This window comes from Neolamprologus brichardi, chromosome 8 (assembly GCF_056152115.1).
Source record: "Neolamprologus brichardi isolate AB-2024 chromosome 8, ASM5615211v1, whole genome shotgun sequence".
Taxonomy (NCBI): domain Eukaryota; kingdom Metazoa; phylum Chordata; class Actinopteri; order Cichliformes; family Cichlidae; genus Neolamprologus; species Neolamprologus brichardi.
In genome coordinates this window covers 7,927,170-7,943,015 of record NC_142111.1, presented here as the reverse complement: position 1 = coordinate 7,943,015, position 15,846 = coordinate 7,927,170, and the positions used below count along the sequence as shown (strand labels likewise).

At 40.2% G+C, this 15,846-nt stretch overlaps 1 protein-coding gene across 2 annotated transcripts; it reads right to left on the bottom strand.

The window, feature by feature from the left end:
- Nucleotides 1–1,290: 1,290 nt before the first annotated feature.
- On the bottom strand, nt 1,291–15,443 carry tom1l2b (target of myb1 like 2 membrane trafficking protein b). Of its 2 annotated transcripts, XM_006800929.3 has the most exons (15): nt 15,341–15,443; nt 14,860–14,944; nt 14,056–14,134; nt 13,589–13,738; nt 12,156–12,290; nt 11,880–12,026; nt 10,911–11,027; nt 10,584–10,717; nt 10,364–10,415; nt 8,021–8,189; nt 6,498–6,624; nt 6,313–6,388; nt 5,505–5,564; nt 4,072–4,108; nt 1,291–3,974 (listed from the first exon to the last, which is right to left on the bottom strand). In XM_006800929.3, the coding sequence occupies exons 1-15, from the start codon at nt 15,390–15,392 to the stop codon at nt 3,826–3,828; spliced, it is 1,569 nt and encodes a 522-aa protein (XP_006800992.1). In that variant the 5' UTR covers nt 15,393–15,443; the 3' UTR covers nt 1,291–3,825. The 2 variants fall into 2 exon arrangements, with proteins under 2 accessions (XP_006800992.1, XP_087701494.1); XM_087845368.1 differs by lacking the exon at nt 5,505–5,564 and having other exon boundaries at nt 15,341–15,440.
- Nucleotides 15,444–15,846: the final 403 nt, after the last annotated feature.

Here is a 15,846-nt window from a genome sequence, read left to right as displayed (position 1 = left end):
TACTGTAGTGGGAGCAAATTGTGCATTTACGGAGCCCATATTCAGCAGCAGTAGTCTCTAATGACTGTTAAGGCAGCAGCATCTGGGACAGACTTTTTCAGATAATGAAGGAGCAACAATGTAGTTTGTTAATGTTTTTTTTAATAGCTGTAGATAAGTATTAACTTTTGTTTTAATGGGATTTGAGAATATGGAAAATGACATCATATTTCCACTTAATACTGTTAATGTAGTGTCTATGAAACAAAACAAAACCGTATAGAGAAAATGGATTAATACCAGCTTACTGGAATACAATGTATTCTGAACCTAGAGTACACAGGTTGTTCATTATTTTGAATTTGTCCTCGAGATAAACTTTACGCAACATCACAGCAGGGACCAGAGTTGGGCATAAAGCAAAAGTGCTGCTGAGCTGATGGTCCAAGAGGACTAAAATAAAGCTGGCAAAATGACTAAGCTATCATATAACCATGTTTGTGATAGACTGTTGTAACGTGCAGTGGAACTACAACGTGCCACAGCACTGTGTCAGCACTTCCTGCAATTTATACGGCTAAACAGACCACCGTTTGCGTTTGTTTTCTTGGTAAGAGGACGTTTAGTGGTTTTGCCTGTGCCGTGACCTCAAGCATGTGTGCCATGAGGTTCCACGGTGCAGCCACCAGGGTGTGCTAGCTAACCGTCTGTGGAGATTTGAATGCCAGCTAAGTCCAAGAAAACTGGATCCTCAGAACACCTTTCCGACCCAGTGGCTGTGCACACTCAGAGCCTCTGCAACGCATGTGGGGAAAAATGTAAGTGAATGTGGTATTTGGCATAATTAACTCTTAGTTTGTATTCGAAAGGCAGTCAAATACATAATCAAGTAGTGACATGCCTCCACACAAAACAAATGACCATCTGAGACCAACACATGTTGTATGTGCTACTGACAAAAATAACTGAGTTCAACCATATTAGAATATCTGTCTTCCACATTTTTTTCAGTGAATTTGTCGTGAAGTGAACATCCATTTGCTTCTGAGAGAAATCCACTGTTAGTTAGCCACTCACTGTAAAAATGCTACAAAGACATCCTGTATATTTCAGTGTACTGTGTGACAGACACACCCTTGTTTGTTGACCCGGAAATGCTCCAGTGACTGAAGCAGAATATGAGGGGCCATGTTTTGGGATGAGGGGATTCCCTATGATCAGCGGTAAAGCCCCATTGGTGTGGGGCCGATTGCACTCTAGGAAGAGATCGAGGTGCTGGATTTTCAGCAGACACAAAAACCACACAGCAGATCACACTGCTAATCTTTTATTAGAGATCATGCATAAGTCAAACAACACAAAGAGAAATGAGGCAACTGAGGAAAATTAGCAGTCGTACAGCACAGCCTCCATTATCGGCATTGCTTTTTGTATATTCCAGTGACTAAGAAACACGTTGTTCTTCTGCAAAGCAGGTCTGAGATGACTCTCTGGCAACGTTATCAGTACGCTGGGGTTCAGTTACAAATCACTGACAGAGCTCACACTGAAAAAAAACCAAAACAGGAGAATAACATGTATTCATTGAGCTCACATTTGGAGCTTTCTTAGTTTAATTTAAAAAAAAAAAAAATTAACTGAGATTAAAATGTTTCAGCGTCACACAACAGACACATAACACTAAAACAAGGAGACATAAAGGAGGGAGAAAGGAAGCTTCCCTTTCAAAATGTGCAATGATGATGCTTTGTTCAAAGTGTCCAAACTAAGTTACTTTGTGTCAGTTTTTTTTTCCCCCACGTGCTGGTCAATACATAAAATCTATTCAATATGTATCCTTCATGAAACAAAATGAGACAAGTAGTGTAATTCTTTAACGGCTACAGACCAGTGATGAAACACCTCCATGTGTTTACCATCCTCCACTTTCAGCCACTGAGGATATTCACATACCCAATAAACCCAATCATGACAAATTAAATACACAAGCCAGCAACAACGTATAAAACAAACCAAGAAAAAAAACAAACAAACTACATAAACAGAAGCCAGAAACACTAAAACATACACAATTTCCCATCTCATCCCTTAACACAGCTCATTTCCCGTTTAAAATTTTCACAATAAAGTGATTTAAAATACTGATCTTTAAGGAAAAAAAAAACACAAAGGAAAAGAAATAGTGCTGAATAAATTATTCATATGCTCATTAATTAAATTAGGCTAAGATTCAGCTGATTTACAGTACGAGTTGAAACGCGGCCATCAAAGTGCACACTTGTTACGATTGTGTAAAATGTTGCATTTGTTATTGTCGAGAGCAAAAAGTCTAATTTGTAGCCTGACGTCTGCAGCGAGCTCATTTCTGAAAAAACAAATCACGCTTGAAAGGTCAGGCCTTTAAAGATGGCAGCGTTAAGAAATAAAAAGGAGAAATGCACAAAAATAATGTGCAAACTGCTTCTGTTTTTATTCTTTAGGACATCTGTGAATTTAGAAAAAAGAAAAAAAGAAAAACCTGGATTTTAAAAATTAATGAAACACACGAACACAATTATTAGGACATTCTTCCTTCCACATCCCAAATGAGATCGCAAACTTGGTCCTCTAAGCTCCAACTTAAAAAAATAAAATTAAAATTAAAAACACATACAGCACAATCTTCCCTCAAAACGCGGTTAAAACCTACAGCGAGTAAAAACTCCTGAACGACAGCAAACGTCTCTTCAGCTCCCAACGTGCACCTTGGACAGCACTCATCAGAAAACCACTCCCATCCACAACTCCATGACACTACCTTAAGAATCCATGAAAATTAAACTTTATAGTTTACAAAACTATAGCAGCTTTCAGGCTAATGAATCTCAGCAAAATAATCTCAATAAATCTGTTGTGACCAGCAAATCACCGAAAAACTGCACGTACGTCTGTCACGGGGAATGAGAAGGCAAGGTAAGACTACACGCATCTGGGTACGGTGCGCAGCGACGCCAATCCGCAAAAAACGACATCCCTTCTTAACCCTCGTCTCTTCTAGCTTTTGTAAATAATCACATGTGTACAATTTTTGTCCCTTCTCTTGAAAAAGCTCAGCCCAATGAGGTACATCCCTACTGTCAAAGCAAGGGCAACATATATCCTTTCTCAAAAAACAAACAAAAAACTACATTAAATTACCATCTCTTACATACTTGTGTAAGCTAAAATATACACACAACTAATAAACCCGACATTTGTCATTTACAGATATACAATTCAACTTAAGACAGACTTGCAAAGGGACCGATACAAACACCAAAACCAGAGCCTCGTAGGTATGATCAGTGCTTCTGCAATTAAGGGGGATAAGTCTGCAACAACATCCATAATGTTTCTGCAGCGGTTTCTTTAACAGTACAAACTTTGTCTTGAGTTGAGGGATTGGATAGGAAACGAATTCCTACCTATGACAAGGATTCTTTTTTTGCCCTTTTTTTTTTTTTTAAATACAAATCTACATCTGCAGTCCACACCAGGCTGAAGGAGATAATTTACACCAAAGGGGGGTAGGGGGGGGACCTGCTGCCTCACCGTCTCTAACACTGCTCATCGAGTGGGATCATCTCATTTTGGCGTATGAAAATAGGACATTTTCTTTTCCCTTTGCGTGAGAAATTAGCGGAGAGCCTTAACATAATTCTACTGATTTCATGCGCAATTTCCTGTTGTGTGGGTCGAGTAGCGCTGCGATCAATCGTTAGCAGAGGTGGGTGTGATTCAGTGTCGGGTCGGTCTCTCCTAAGGTGAAGCTGCATAGCTGGTCGGGTCTAAGGCTGGAGGGGAAATCGGAGGTCAAAGCTAGGAGATCTACGCGGCAAACAAAGTGTCCTCAGGTCTTTCTGGCTTTTTGCGGCTAGGGGTTCCTTGCACTGCTCCTGGGTTACCACTCGGGGGCGACGGTAGGCTGGGGACCCTCTCAACAGCTTTGGCTCTCTCCTCAAGGAACTTGTCAAATTCTGGGGGCAGAGACATAAAAGGAAAAAAAAAAAAAGTGTTCAAAATATAGCTGGGGGGAGCTGGAAGTGTTAGAAGAGAAGAATCACAGTGTCATACCTTCACTTGTGACGCCTTCCTCACCTTCATCTCCCTTCTGTTGAAAAAGGAAAAGCCACCATGTCACGCTGTGACAAACATTACCCACTGCAAACCAAAAGCCAAATGATGACCCCTTGACCAATAATCTGATTCAAACCACATTAAGAAACAAACAAAACACAAAACCCCAAAACTGACTTACCCGTCAAATGTCACTCATAACAAGAGCCACTTACCCATCATTAGCACGGACCAAAGGTTGTGCAGCTAATACACTCTCATTGCTCCCCAACCAAAACACTCGGCACACAATCTGATAAATTTGTGCAACATAAGCACAAATTTGCACAAAATAAGCACTAAAGTCTTGGAATGCATTATTACTCATTCTGGGTCACAAACACTCGCCCAGATTAGATAAATCAATAAAATAGCTCTATAACAGCTCTGGCAGTTTAGATGTTTTGGCTAAAGTAGACCTATTCTGATGGCTTGTCATATACAGCATAGCAAAAGTTTTTTAAATCATGAGGTTAACATACAAACAGGCCATCCTTGGAGCAAAATGCTCACTCTTCAGATTGCACTATAACAAATGCAGTTTTCCTCATATGGTCAAAGAATAAGCTTTGAGCTCAGCACCCTCCAAACACCTGACGGGCCTGACAAACGTTTTCAACCGGCTAGACTCAAAGATTGGGCAACGATGAGGAAACAGAACCACAAACTTTAAATAATATTTGAATTGGGCATATACACAACGTAGCTTAAATCACTGTTCAGGCAGTTAAACAGTATTGTTAGTGTGTCTATTTTAGGTTTCAAAAGCTTGAGCTTATATCTAAGCAGCCTTTTATGTCACTAGTGGACCTTCAGTAAGGTGGAAAAGGCTCTGTGTTGACTGCAGTATGTTTATTACAGCATGACTTTTGCTTTAAAAGATGAGAAATTGTTTTTATATCAGTTTTTTTTCTGAACTGACCACACTGCCGGGTGATGGGCTTTCAGGGACAGTAGATTAACTAAGGGGATATCTATAAGCCAGTTCAAGCTAAGTAAGGATTTTGTGACTGTAACTAATGCAAAGCTACTAAAGTGTAGTAACAATGCTGAAGAAAAACAATGCATAATAGGTCCACTTTAGCTCAAAATAAACAAAATGTTGCATACATTATTTGCATTCAAGACCTCATGCCATTTTGCCACAGTCTCCCATAATTATATCAGTCACCCCTCACACAACACTGTTAGTAAAATTTCAGTGAACTAAATTAAAATGTGATTGATCAGTCAGGAAAACACCATCGAGTAAATGTGTTAATTTCAGGCTTCAAAAGCCAGTATGAAATTTTTAAAAAGGGATACGACAGAGTGAAAAAAGTAAAGAAGCAAGCATAAACGAACCAAAAAAAAACCAAACAAAAAAAAAAAAAAAATCATGATGGGCTCACCACGTCAGTACTCAGCCACTCCTCTATGTCATCCATGACAGAGGACTGGCCTCCGACACCCTATGGGGGCAGCATCGAGACCGCCACAGGTGGCCAGAACAAAAACAGAAATGAAATCCCGCCCCAAACACAACAGAAAATGACTTAAGTGAACGTCAGTGGTAACTCAAATGCAGCTCAATACAGTTATGAGAAAAACAAATGAATAAACCGAAATCAGTGTTTGTGATAAAGGTATGAGTGCACAAGTCATACAAAAACAAATCTAAGTGCAGGTTAAGCTGGGAAGACAGAGCCATGCTAGTGAAAATGAATAAAGCAAGCCGCGGTGCAGAGACGCCATGGCCAAAAAAACCCCATCATAAAATAACTAAATAATAATAATAAAATCCTACTGGAAGCTCTATAGCATAGCGATTAATACAGCTAGCATAGGATTTCTTTCCTTTTTCTCAGAAGATGACAAAGCTGAAAACAACTTACAACTCTAGTTAGTACTGCATGAAAGACAAGATCCATCTTAAAAATTTATTCATTTTATCAAAGAAATTAAGCAGACGATGCACAGCTCCAGTGTTCAAACCCTTAAGCTGTAAGATGTAAATAAACAAAGAAACTATATTTCTCAATTTATTTATTTTTTTAATCAAGGGATTAGTCGCATCTAGCAGCAACAGCGCAAGGATGAAAAAGCATCTCAGGGTCAGAAAGCGCACAAACACAAATATTCAGTATCAAAATTCTCCGACGGACTATGACAACACCGACTTTGAATTGAATTAAGACCCAAATTGTCACTGAGACTCACCCCTCCAGCAGCTGTCTGTAGAACATCCAGAGTGGGAGGAAGGCCTTCGGCGGCCTGGGTGTTTTCTGATGCAGTACTGAGACAAAACACATACAAGCAAATGTTATTTGCCCACTTTTAACAGAAATAAAAAGGAAGTAGGTTAAATGCCAAACTAAATTTGCCACTCCTCATTGGATTCTTACACCTTCGGTGGCTCTGACATGGTTCCAGTTCTGGTTTGAGCAAACACATCAAAGTCATCCTGGGCAGGTGGAGGCTTACAGCTGGACAGGGAGCTCAGAGTACTGCTCACACTGTCTGCTCCCATGTCTGGAAGAGACAAAACAAAAACCACCTTAACATCAAGCTAACAAACTGCACAGAAGAGAATCAGACTTTACCAAAATAAAAGTAAAGAGAAAAAGGTTGTTTCTACTTAGATTCATTTTAAGAACAGTTTGGATCTGAACAATCGAGAACTAAAGTTATCTGTTGCACTATGTTGATGTATTTTTGACAGTCTTACATCAAACTAGCTGTCTGTTCTGTGTGTGCATGTACCATCGCATCAGACCACACAGATCCCTTTGTGCTATGGGAGAAATTAAGCTTTAGTTTGTATACACAGTAAAAGCTGCAGAAGATATAAAGGAGAAAGTTGCCTCTGTTTCGAGGCAGATAGGAGAGCAGAGTGTGTGGACTCAGCAGTGATGCCTTCAGTGACACCCACATGACTGAGTGGTGGCACTGACAGCAGCAGGTACAGGAAAACAACTGACAGTGAACAAGAGTTATATGGTACATTAGTGATAACTCGAATTTTGTGAGTTACTGAATTTCACTGTTAATGGGTCCATATTATAGTGGTTTACACAATGGGCTTTTCCTTGAATTACACTGTTAACATTGTGGTGAGCTGCAAGTCTTTCCAGAGAGAGATTACTGAGACAGCTTGAAGTACTCTGCACACACAATGAAGGAACCCTGGGTATAGTACCCACAGTGTCACAACTTCACTAGGCTAACGTGAATATAAATAAAGCACAACATGAGAAAAATAACTATATGGTAAATGGCCTGTATTTGTATAGCACTTTACTTAGTCCCTAAGGACCCCAAAGCGCTTTACACTACATTTAGTCATTCACCCATTCACACAAAGCTACACTGTAGCCACAGCTGCCCTGGGGCGCACTGACAGAGGCGAGGCTGCTGGACACTGGCGCCACCGGGCCCTCTGACCACCACCAGTAGGCAACGCGTGAAGTGTCTTGCCCAAGGACACAACGACCGAGACTGTCCGAGCCGGGGGCTCGAACCGACAACCTTCCAATTACAAGACGAACTGCCAACTCTTGAGCCACGATCGCCCTTAGACTGATGTCTTTACCTGTTCTTTGTTCGGAGGCTGGCCTGTATTTGGTTGTGTAAATTATTACAAGAGAGCCGGGAGTTTGTTAATCAACAGCACTTATCTGAAGAACAACATTAACTCTAACAGATCCAGACACCCGCCCCCCCCCCATACTTCCAGCTTTAGATGCTGAACCACCTACCAATCACTGACTTGGAAATTAAGTTTCTGAGTTTTGCTCCAATCCAAGCCCATATGACTACCTGACATGAATTCAGCAATATGTTCTGAACAGGTTTGTATTTGAATATACAGTGTAATGCTGTAGCAAAAAATGTAACTATTGACTGTTTTGAGGGATTTAGTGCATACCGAGACCAGCCAAGCGGGAGGCCAGAGTAGCTGGGGAGGAGGGCCTTCCTGCAGGGGCTGTGACAGTGGGAGGCAAGCTGGTTGGGGCTGCATTTGGCATATTGCTCACCACAGCAGGGGAGCCTGGGCCGAGATCTATCAGGTTGTCTTCTGTAGCCTCACTGAGGACCTGGATGAAGGAGAAATGATGAAACAGTTTCAGGTAAAAATCAAAGGATTTATGATTTTTCGTATATGAGGAGCAAAATAATTTTTGGGAGGAGGCTATTAAAGTCAGGGTTATTCAGTACTTAGCTTTTTAGTTTAACAGAACAAATGTGGGGAAAAAAACGAAAGTGTTTAGCTTCAGGAGAGCATGAAAAATGTCTGTGACTCGGGGCAGCAGCAAATCAACTCAATTTCTGCAAAACAGTTTCTTAAGGGGGTCAAATAATACAGTTTTATTCTAGAGAAATAGTTATGCTTCAATTCCACTTCATATGCCAATCAGGCCATTTATCATGAACGTAGAGTGATGAAAACAACCCCCTTAAGAAGGCAGAAATACAGCGGGCAGGGAGGAGGATAGACTGAATCTTTGGGCTCTGTGAAACTTTCTCTGTTAAGACCAATTTGCAGATCTCAAACCCTGACGGTCTGAGATGACGGAAAGCCAACATGACAGTGATTCTAGGGCATACATTCATTTAGGTGCCATCTTAAGCTCATGTCGCTGCCTGCCTCCAGGTTTCACATATCATTGGCTGCTGGGGGCTGCAGACTGAAAACATACCATATGGTTAAAAAGGTACCGCTGAATGCTGGCCCCATGTTCTTTAGTCATGTATTGAATGTCACAGTTGGGTGACTGATCATTTAAAGGGGGGAGGTGACAATATTTTCATACTTGCCTGTTTCAGCTAGCCAAAGTAACAGAAGAACAGAAAAGAACAGAAAGGAAGACACAGTGAATACCATTAACATGCCTGTGTATGGACAGACTGTAAGGGCATGATAGCTGTGGGAGATATATCATGCCTAAACGATCTGAAACCCACTAAGGTGGTGATACTTCTCCAACAGAAGATTCCCTTTTTTAGCACAAAATATTACGTTATCAGATCTGTCAGTTAGTTACTGTAGTAGGATTGCGTGGAAGTTAGAGGGTAGCTTGGCCAAACTTAGAGGTAATAAAGGTTTGGGATAAATCAGGATCCAGGAAATTCAAAAGGACTTTTTAACAACTTGATATTTCAAGTCACATCATGTGAAATTCTCCAGAAAACATAAACAAATCCAAATTTAATTATTTCTTCTATGCAGGAAATTTCCAGCTTTGGCAGCGGTTTACAGCCTCACACTGCTCTCATTTTGAATCCCATTGATTATAATTAATGAAGAAAAAAAAACCCCTGTTATTCTGTTTCACAATAGTGTTCTAACTCACTGTGCCCCAAAAATGCACCTTTACAACTGTTTGTGTCCCTCCTTAAAAGCCTAAACTCGCTCTATGTTTAATTCAGTTCATTTATAACGTCTATTAATTCACTTTGATGTATTTTTAATGTTTTAACTGAACAAATTGATGATGTTTCTAAACGTAATGTGCAATCGTGTCAATACTTGCCCAACCCTACATTCTACTATAAGCAGGTCCAGTCATGTGATCGATGGCATATTAAGTTAAGGAAGCAGCAGAAAATAAATTTGCTATTTAAACAGGTTTTTTGTTTTTTTTTACTGAGAGGTTTGAAACACTGCAAGGCAGTAATTTATAGACATATGCAAGCTTTAAATAAACAACACACTGCTGTTAGATATTGTTCTGGAGCATACTGCTTTGCATCTTGCAAAGCAATGACTGGGCTGCTTGTTTTATTGTAATGTGCAATGAATAAAATACAAGCAGCCCAGCTCCAGCGCAACAGCAATTCAATTTGCATTCTCTGCTGTATAATCATGGTCTTTGTTTCACTTACTCCGCAGAACTTAAATACAACAGGTCTGCTTGAACTATAGTGTAGAAATGCAATCTGACACTCGAATAAGAACAGAAAATCTAAACTAAATATAAATGTCTTCAAAGATGTCTCTATATTTTATTGTGAAACCAACTGCACGTGTCTTTGTTGGGTTTCCATTTAATTAGGCATGTACATCTGGTACAGCTGACAGGTTTTGACATATAGAGACGGCACAGGAAAGCCTGACTGGTAATGTTAACATGCAAATCCACACTGCAGACAATGAAAGGTGTGGATGTCCAAGAAGGCACAAAATAAACAGTGCAAATTAGCTCAAAACATTCGGAGAGGAAATCCAGGAATTTTAAGTGTGATGCGATCACACTATCAGCTGACTCACCCCATTGTTTACACCCTGAGCTGAGGACCTTCCAGACCTGAACCTCTCATACCTAAAAGCAACAAAGAGATAGCATGAAAGGAAGGAACAAAACACCTGAGTTTACCAAACTCAATTTGTGCTGAGAGGGTAAAAACAAGTTTGGCTACGTGCACGTTCTTGCACCCAAAGACAAGTTTACACCTGCATTTGCGCAACGTGTTTGCCTGCGTTTTCTAACCTTTCATAGCGGAGGAAAATGTTGTTGAGGTCGTCATTGACATGCAGCAGCTCCTCCGTTACTGCCTCATTAGAAACACAGGAGATGAGCTCCACTATTCTCTGCTGCATAGCTCTACAAGTCCTGTTGAGCTCCTGCACAAAACAAATGTACACAATACAAATGCTTACAAAAAAAAAAACACACGTATGCAAACGGATCCCAGTCTGCTTTTGGGTCACATTTGTACATGCCGGCCTAAAAATAATTAAATAAACAACGTTTTTACATTTGTTAATTTACAGATACTCACATAACACCCAAATAAAAATGTAAGTGGTGTCTTGCCTGTAGCAACTCGTAGTCTGAAGCATCCTCCTGTCCGGGCACCATTTCTGTCAGCATCTCTGACATCACTTTAGTGTTTCCACGAACAATGTCCAACTCACTGCGTAGCCGGGAAATCTACATGATAACAGTGCAAGTACACCTAAATGCTAGCACTTGGAAACTGGGTGATTAAAAAAAAACAAAACAAAAAACTAAAAAAGTAAAGCATAAATCACCTTAAGTATAAGTCAATTTTATATTATTTCTATACATTTTAATTTAAAAACACAAGTATTACTGTGGTAGCGAGGAAAACCACCAGAGAATGATAATTGCGAAAGTATAAAGGTGTGTCCCCTTCAAGATCATCTCTTTGTGCACATTTGGACTGCTTTCAGCTTCCACTGTTCACTCTTGGACTTTGAAAGCAAACACCAACCTCTGTTTCAAGAGCGAGTGGTTGTCATTTGAAGGGCAGCACACGTGCTTGTTTTTCTGACATTCATCAGATTGTAAACTGGGGATTCCTTGCATAGTAACCTTCAGCTGAAACAGGCTGAACAGCAATGATGATGAACGTGCTTTCAAGTTGGGTGGGGGGACCTTTGGATACACACATACTCATGACTCATCACTCACCAGATATACCTCCATGTGATTAACAATCAAGCTTAAGAATGAACACTGCGACACAGTGAAGGAGAAGCCCAGCAGAGGCTTAAAGTCAAAGGGACACAACAGGACTTCTAGGAAGTAATCTATATTTATCACCTGCACTGAAACCAGTCCAGAGGTGCATAAGAAGATGACCTCGAAAACTGGAGGTGAGGCAATTCAAAATTACAGAAAGATCGTTAATTGGGCAGATTCTTGGAATCTTCATGGCGTACACTTGAGAGCGGATATTAAAAGGAAAGGGAAAACCGTAGAATATCGTTGTTTTGTAGGACGGTTGTAGAAAATGTGGTCATAGGATTACCACTGTACCTGTTCGGGTGTGGGATTAATGGCTCCGGAGGCATGAATGTTGGGGACTTGAGGGGTGGTGTAGACTGGTGGCACAGAGTGTTGTGTGGGCTGAGTAGTGCTGCTGTGCTTGTGTAAGGTAGAGTCACCCTCCGGAGCAGTGGCTGACTAGAAACAACAGAGAAGGTGATAACAAACATATTATTAGGCAACATGTTACCTGGGAACGTAATCACACCAAATAGTTCTGGCAAAGAAACTTTAGCAAACTAGGCTGCCAAGCATGAGCTCTCCTACACGCTGAGGTGTATGTATAGGTGACAGCGTCTCCAGCTCTGACGTTGGGAACTCGATGCCTTTTCTCTTTAGCTCCTCGTAGATTTGAACCACACCCGTGAGGTCAGGACTGCTCCTGAATGCATCGGCCCATGCCTGGATAAAGATAACAGAGAGTAAAAAGAATTTAAAAAAAGAAAAGAGAAATGAGCGTGACCGACTGAAAAAAATAAATTTAAACAATGGATAAAAGGGAAGGCTGACAAGGCAAACAAAGCAAATGATGCGCAGACAGTAAAAGGAGTCTGTTCTCTGATGATATTTGTTTGTCTTCCCTGAATACATTCAGCAAACAAACTACAAAGCGTTACCAGAGGGGAAATTGGGCTCGAGCCATTACAACAGCTTAAATACAAGACAACACAAAAGCCCGAAATAAATGCAGGTTACCAAAATAATCATAGAGCTTTTGACTTTAAACTTGTAAAAGCTATGAAATGTGCACACTTGCCAACTTTTATCAACTCCAAAGTGCACACATTCATCCCTGAGAGATGAAACAGGTGGCTAAGGGAGCTGCACCAGCACAACCGCAGTCTGCTGCCCAGCTGGGTTTTACCTCTCTTACTAATGAAAATGTCAACAACACTCCAGCTGCTGCATGAAGGGAGTGTTACGCTATAAATGTTTCCCATGCACTTTCCCCAGTTGACCTTCAAGTCAAACTGGTTTCTCTGACTACTAAATAAACAAAAAAATACAAAAAAAATAAAATAAAAAATCATCAAGCTTCTCTCTCACAACTACTGTATGCTCGTGCTCCTCCTCCATGCTGTGAGCTGTGGTCATACAGCATCCATGATGGAAATAACAGCAACACCCACAAACCTTGCTGGGTAATCTGAGCTCTGACAGGTAACTAGAGCTGCTACTGGCTGAAGCCCTGGAGACAGTGTGCCTTACCTGAGACTGTGCCTGGGGATGAAAGACCACCTGGGCAGCCACCACAGTCGCAACAAAATCCACAAACCGACTGAGTCACAAATGACTAGGTCTCTCACAGTGACGTACATCGTTGCAGAAGCAAATATATTAAGGATGTGTGGTTTGTGAAATTTTGGGCCCTTATGATACAGATGTTTTAAATAATAATTTGATGCTCATTTAGTTTTCTTTAAGGGTTTCTACCACATAGCGTCTACATATATAACACAGCTGAGGTGAATCTCAATATTTGTTGGGAATTTACTAGGTCACCTTATTAAAATGCAATATTTAAACAAGGTTAAACATAATTTGGTCCTCCCCCATATATACACATGCTACTTTCCCTTTGTGCAGAGCTCCACATACACTGTGCACTCTCTCTGGAAGTTATATATTATCATAAAAACAGGGGAAAAAACAAATGCACGAGAATGCAAACTTTGTGCATTCAGTTCTGCCGTTCTTACCTGAATCAGGGCGAGTACTTTATCTTGAACAATGGTAGGTGGGTTGTTCTTGGGAGAGATAATTTTAACAAGCACGCCATCAACGAAGTCTCTGCTAGTCACTAAAGCGTGGAAACGATGGCCACAGTTCTTCACACACGTCTCCAGAACCTGACAGATGCACAGATGCCATCATTGAAATAGCTCCTCTTACAGAGAGGTTCAGAAGTTTTGGAGCCAAGATACAAAGTGGACATAATGTGTTGGACTAAAAAAAATGCAAATGCAAATTCTGTTATGCAATCAACTTAGTACTGATAAATGCAATCATAATACTTTTATTTATGTTACCAATAAATGCCAAAACAAAGCACCTTTGAGCAATTAATTTGACTGTTATATAAGGAAAACTGATATCAAAGTTATATGCTAATATATTGTATAAAAAGCATACATTAGCTGCTCTCCTCCTGCTCATGTGAACTTACCGTTAAAGCCAGCATTACTTCCCTATAGTTCCGATTGCCATTTAGCCTTTTCTTCATTGCTCTAATGGCATCCTTTGGCCTGCATACGCACATCCAGACACAAGTCAAAACCCACATTAAACACACAAAAATACCACATTATAGCATGCCTGCCTGGTGTACTTTTAAATGGACTACAAAAACATGTCCCACAGGGAGGGACACATGATTTCTAATAAGCTGATAAATTAAAGCTTTAGCTGCCATTTTCAGTGGCACTGACAAGATGTCAGACACTGTGACAAACATTAGAAAGTTGAATATCAGAAGCATGCGCCAATAATTCTTTGACGCTGTAGCTGTTCTGCTCTAAGAAGTAAATTATTAACTTTGTCTCCATTTCCAACAGAGCAAACACGCCTTGCATAAGTGGATGTGTTACACCCATTGCATTCCTCATAGACAAAAGACAAGCAGACTTCTTATTACAGTACACTTCTGTAGGTTAGAGCCACCTAATCTTAAGTGCAATCCACTGATCAAACGTGGACTTCACACACCAGTTGCACACGTTCTGTACAAGGTTAATGAAGCAAAGAGATAAGAAGTGAGGCCTCGCATAAATCTTCCTCATGCAGCTAGGGCTAGACTGGCTCACTTATGATTCGATAGTAGAGAAAAGGGGAAAAGATGAAGTACTTGATCGTGTTTGCAGCACTCCACAATGTAAAAATCACAGGCCGGTAAAACCAAACCAGTGCACAGTTTAAACAGAATTTAATCAACACCTATGTGGTTATTCATTGATTTTCACAAGGTACTCACCCATCCTCTGTTTCATTGATGATGTCACATATTTCCATATTGAGAGTCCAGTCTTCACTTTGTAGGGATCCATCAGTGGCTCTCTCTAAAACACACATGTACTTACATAAGGAAATCATCTTAATAACGTCTTAAAAACTGCGCCCCGAATATATGACGATGGCTGTTGGCTAGCTGTTAGCTAATTTAGCTGCTTGTCATTATTACAGATGCACACGTAAACGGCTTGTGCGACACAGGTAATGGCGTAATGGAACAAAGCACATATTAAATTTGTTAACGAGAGAGCTTAAACAGTGACAGCAAATGTTGTAATAGTTAGCTAGGCGGCTAACGGTGGCTTTCCAGCTGTAGAGAACTCATTCAGGGACATTAGCATGCTAAAGGTAGCAAACCCGTAAATGACATAAAATAGACACCTCTCTAAGATATACACATACATCTCTCCACAATGTCCTCCCCTAAATAATTATTTACGTACCAATGCAATGTCCCACTGGCGTAGTGTAAGGATTTCCCAAAATGAACTCCATCTTGCTCGACAACAAACAAGTCAGTCCATGGGTTGATAACGATGATACTTGAGGAAACGTCCAGCAAGTCCCGCCTACGCATCAACGTAATTGGGTGAAAAAATCCTATGCTCCAGTGTGATTGGACAGCAAGAACAACCATTATGAGAGTTGGGCGATTGTAAATAAAGGGAACCTTTAATTCCCTTTATAAACCAAACTGATATCTTATGGAAGTAGCATTAGCGCTTCTGTTGGTTAATGCAAACTTTGAATTGTTATTTTACGTTTTTACCCATTCCTGGTATTTTTAAAAAATATATATCTATATATTTATTTTAATTTATTATGATGATGATTATTAGTTAACTATAGAAAATATGTCTTTAGTTATCTTTATCACTATAAAAGTGTTATATAAAGTTTATTATCAGATAAATATGACATAAGGGAAAATGTTTTGTGAAAAAAAGAA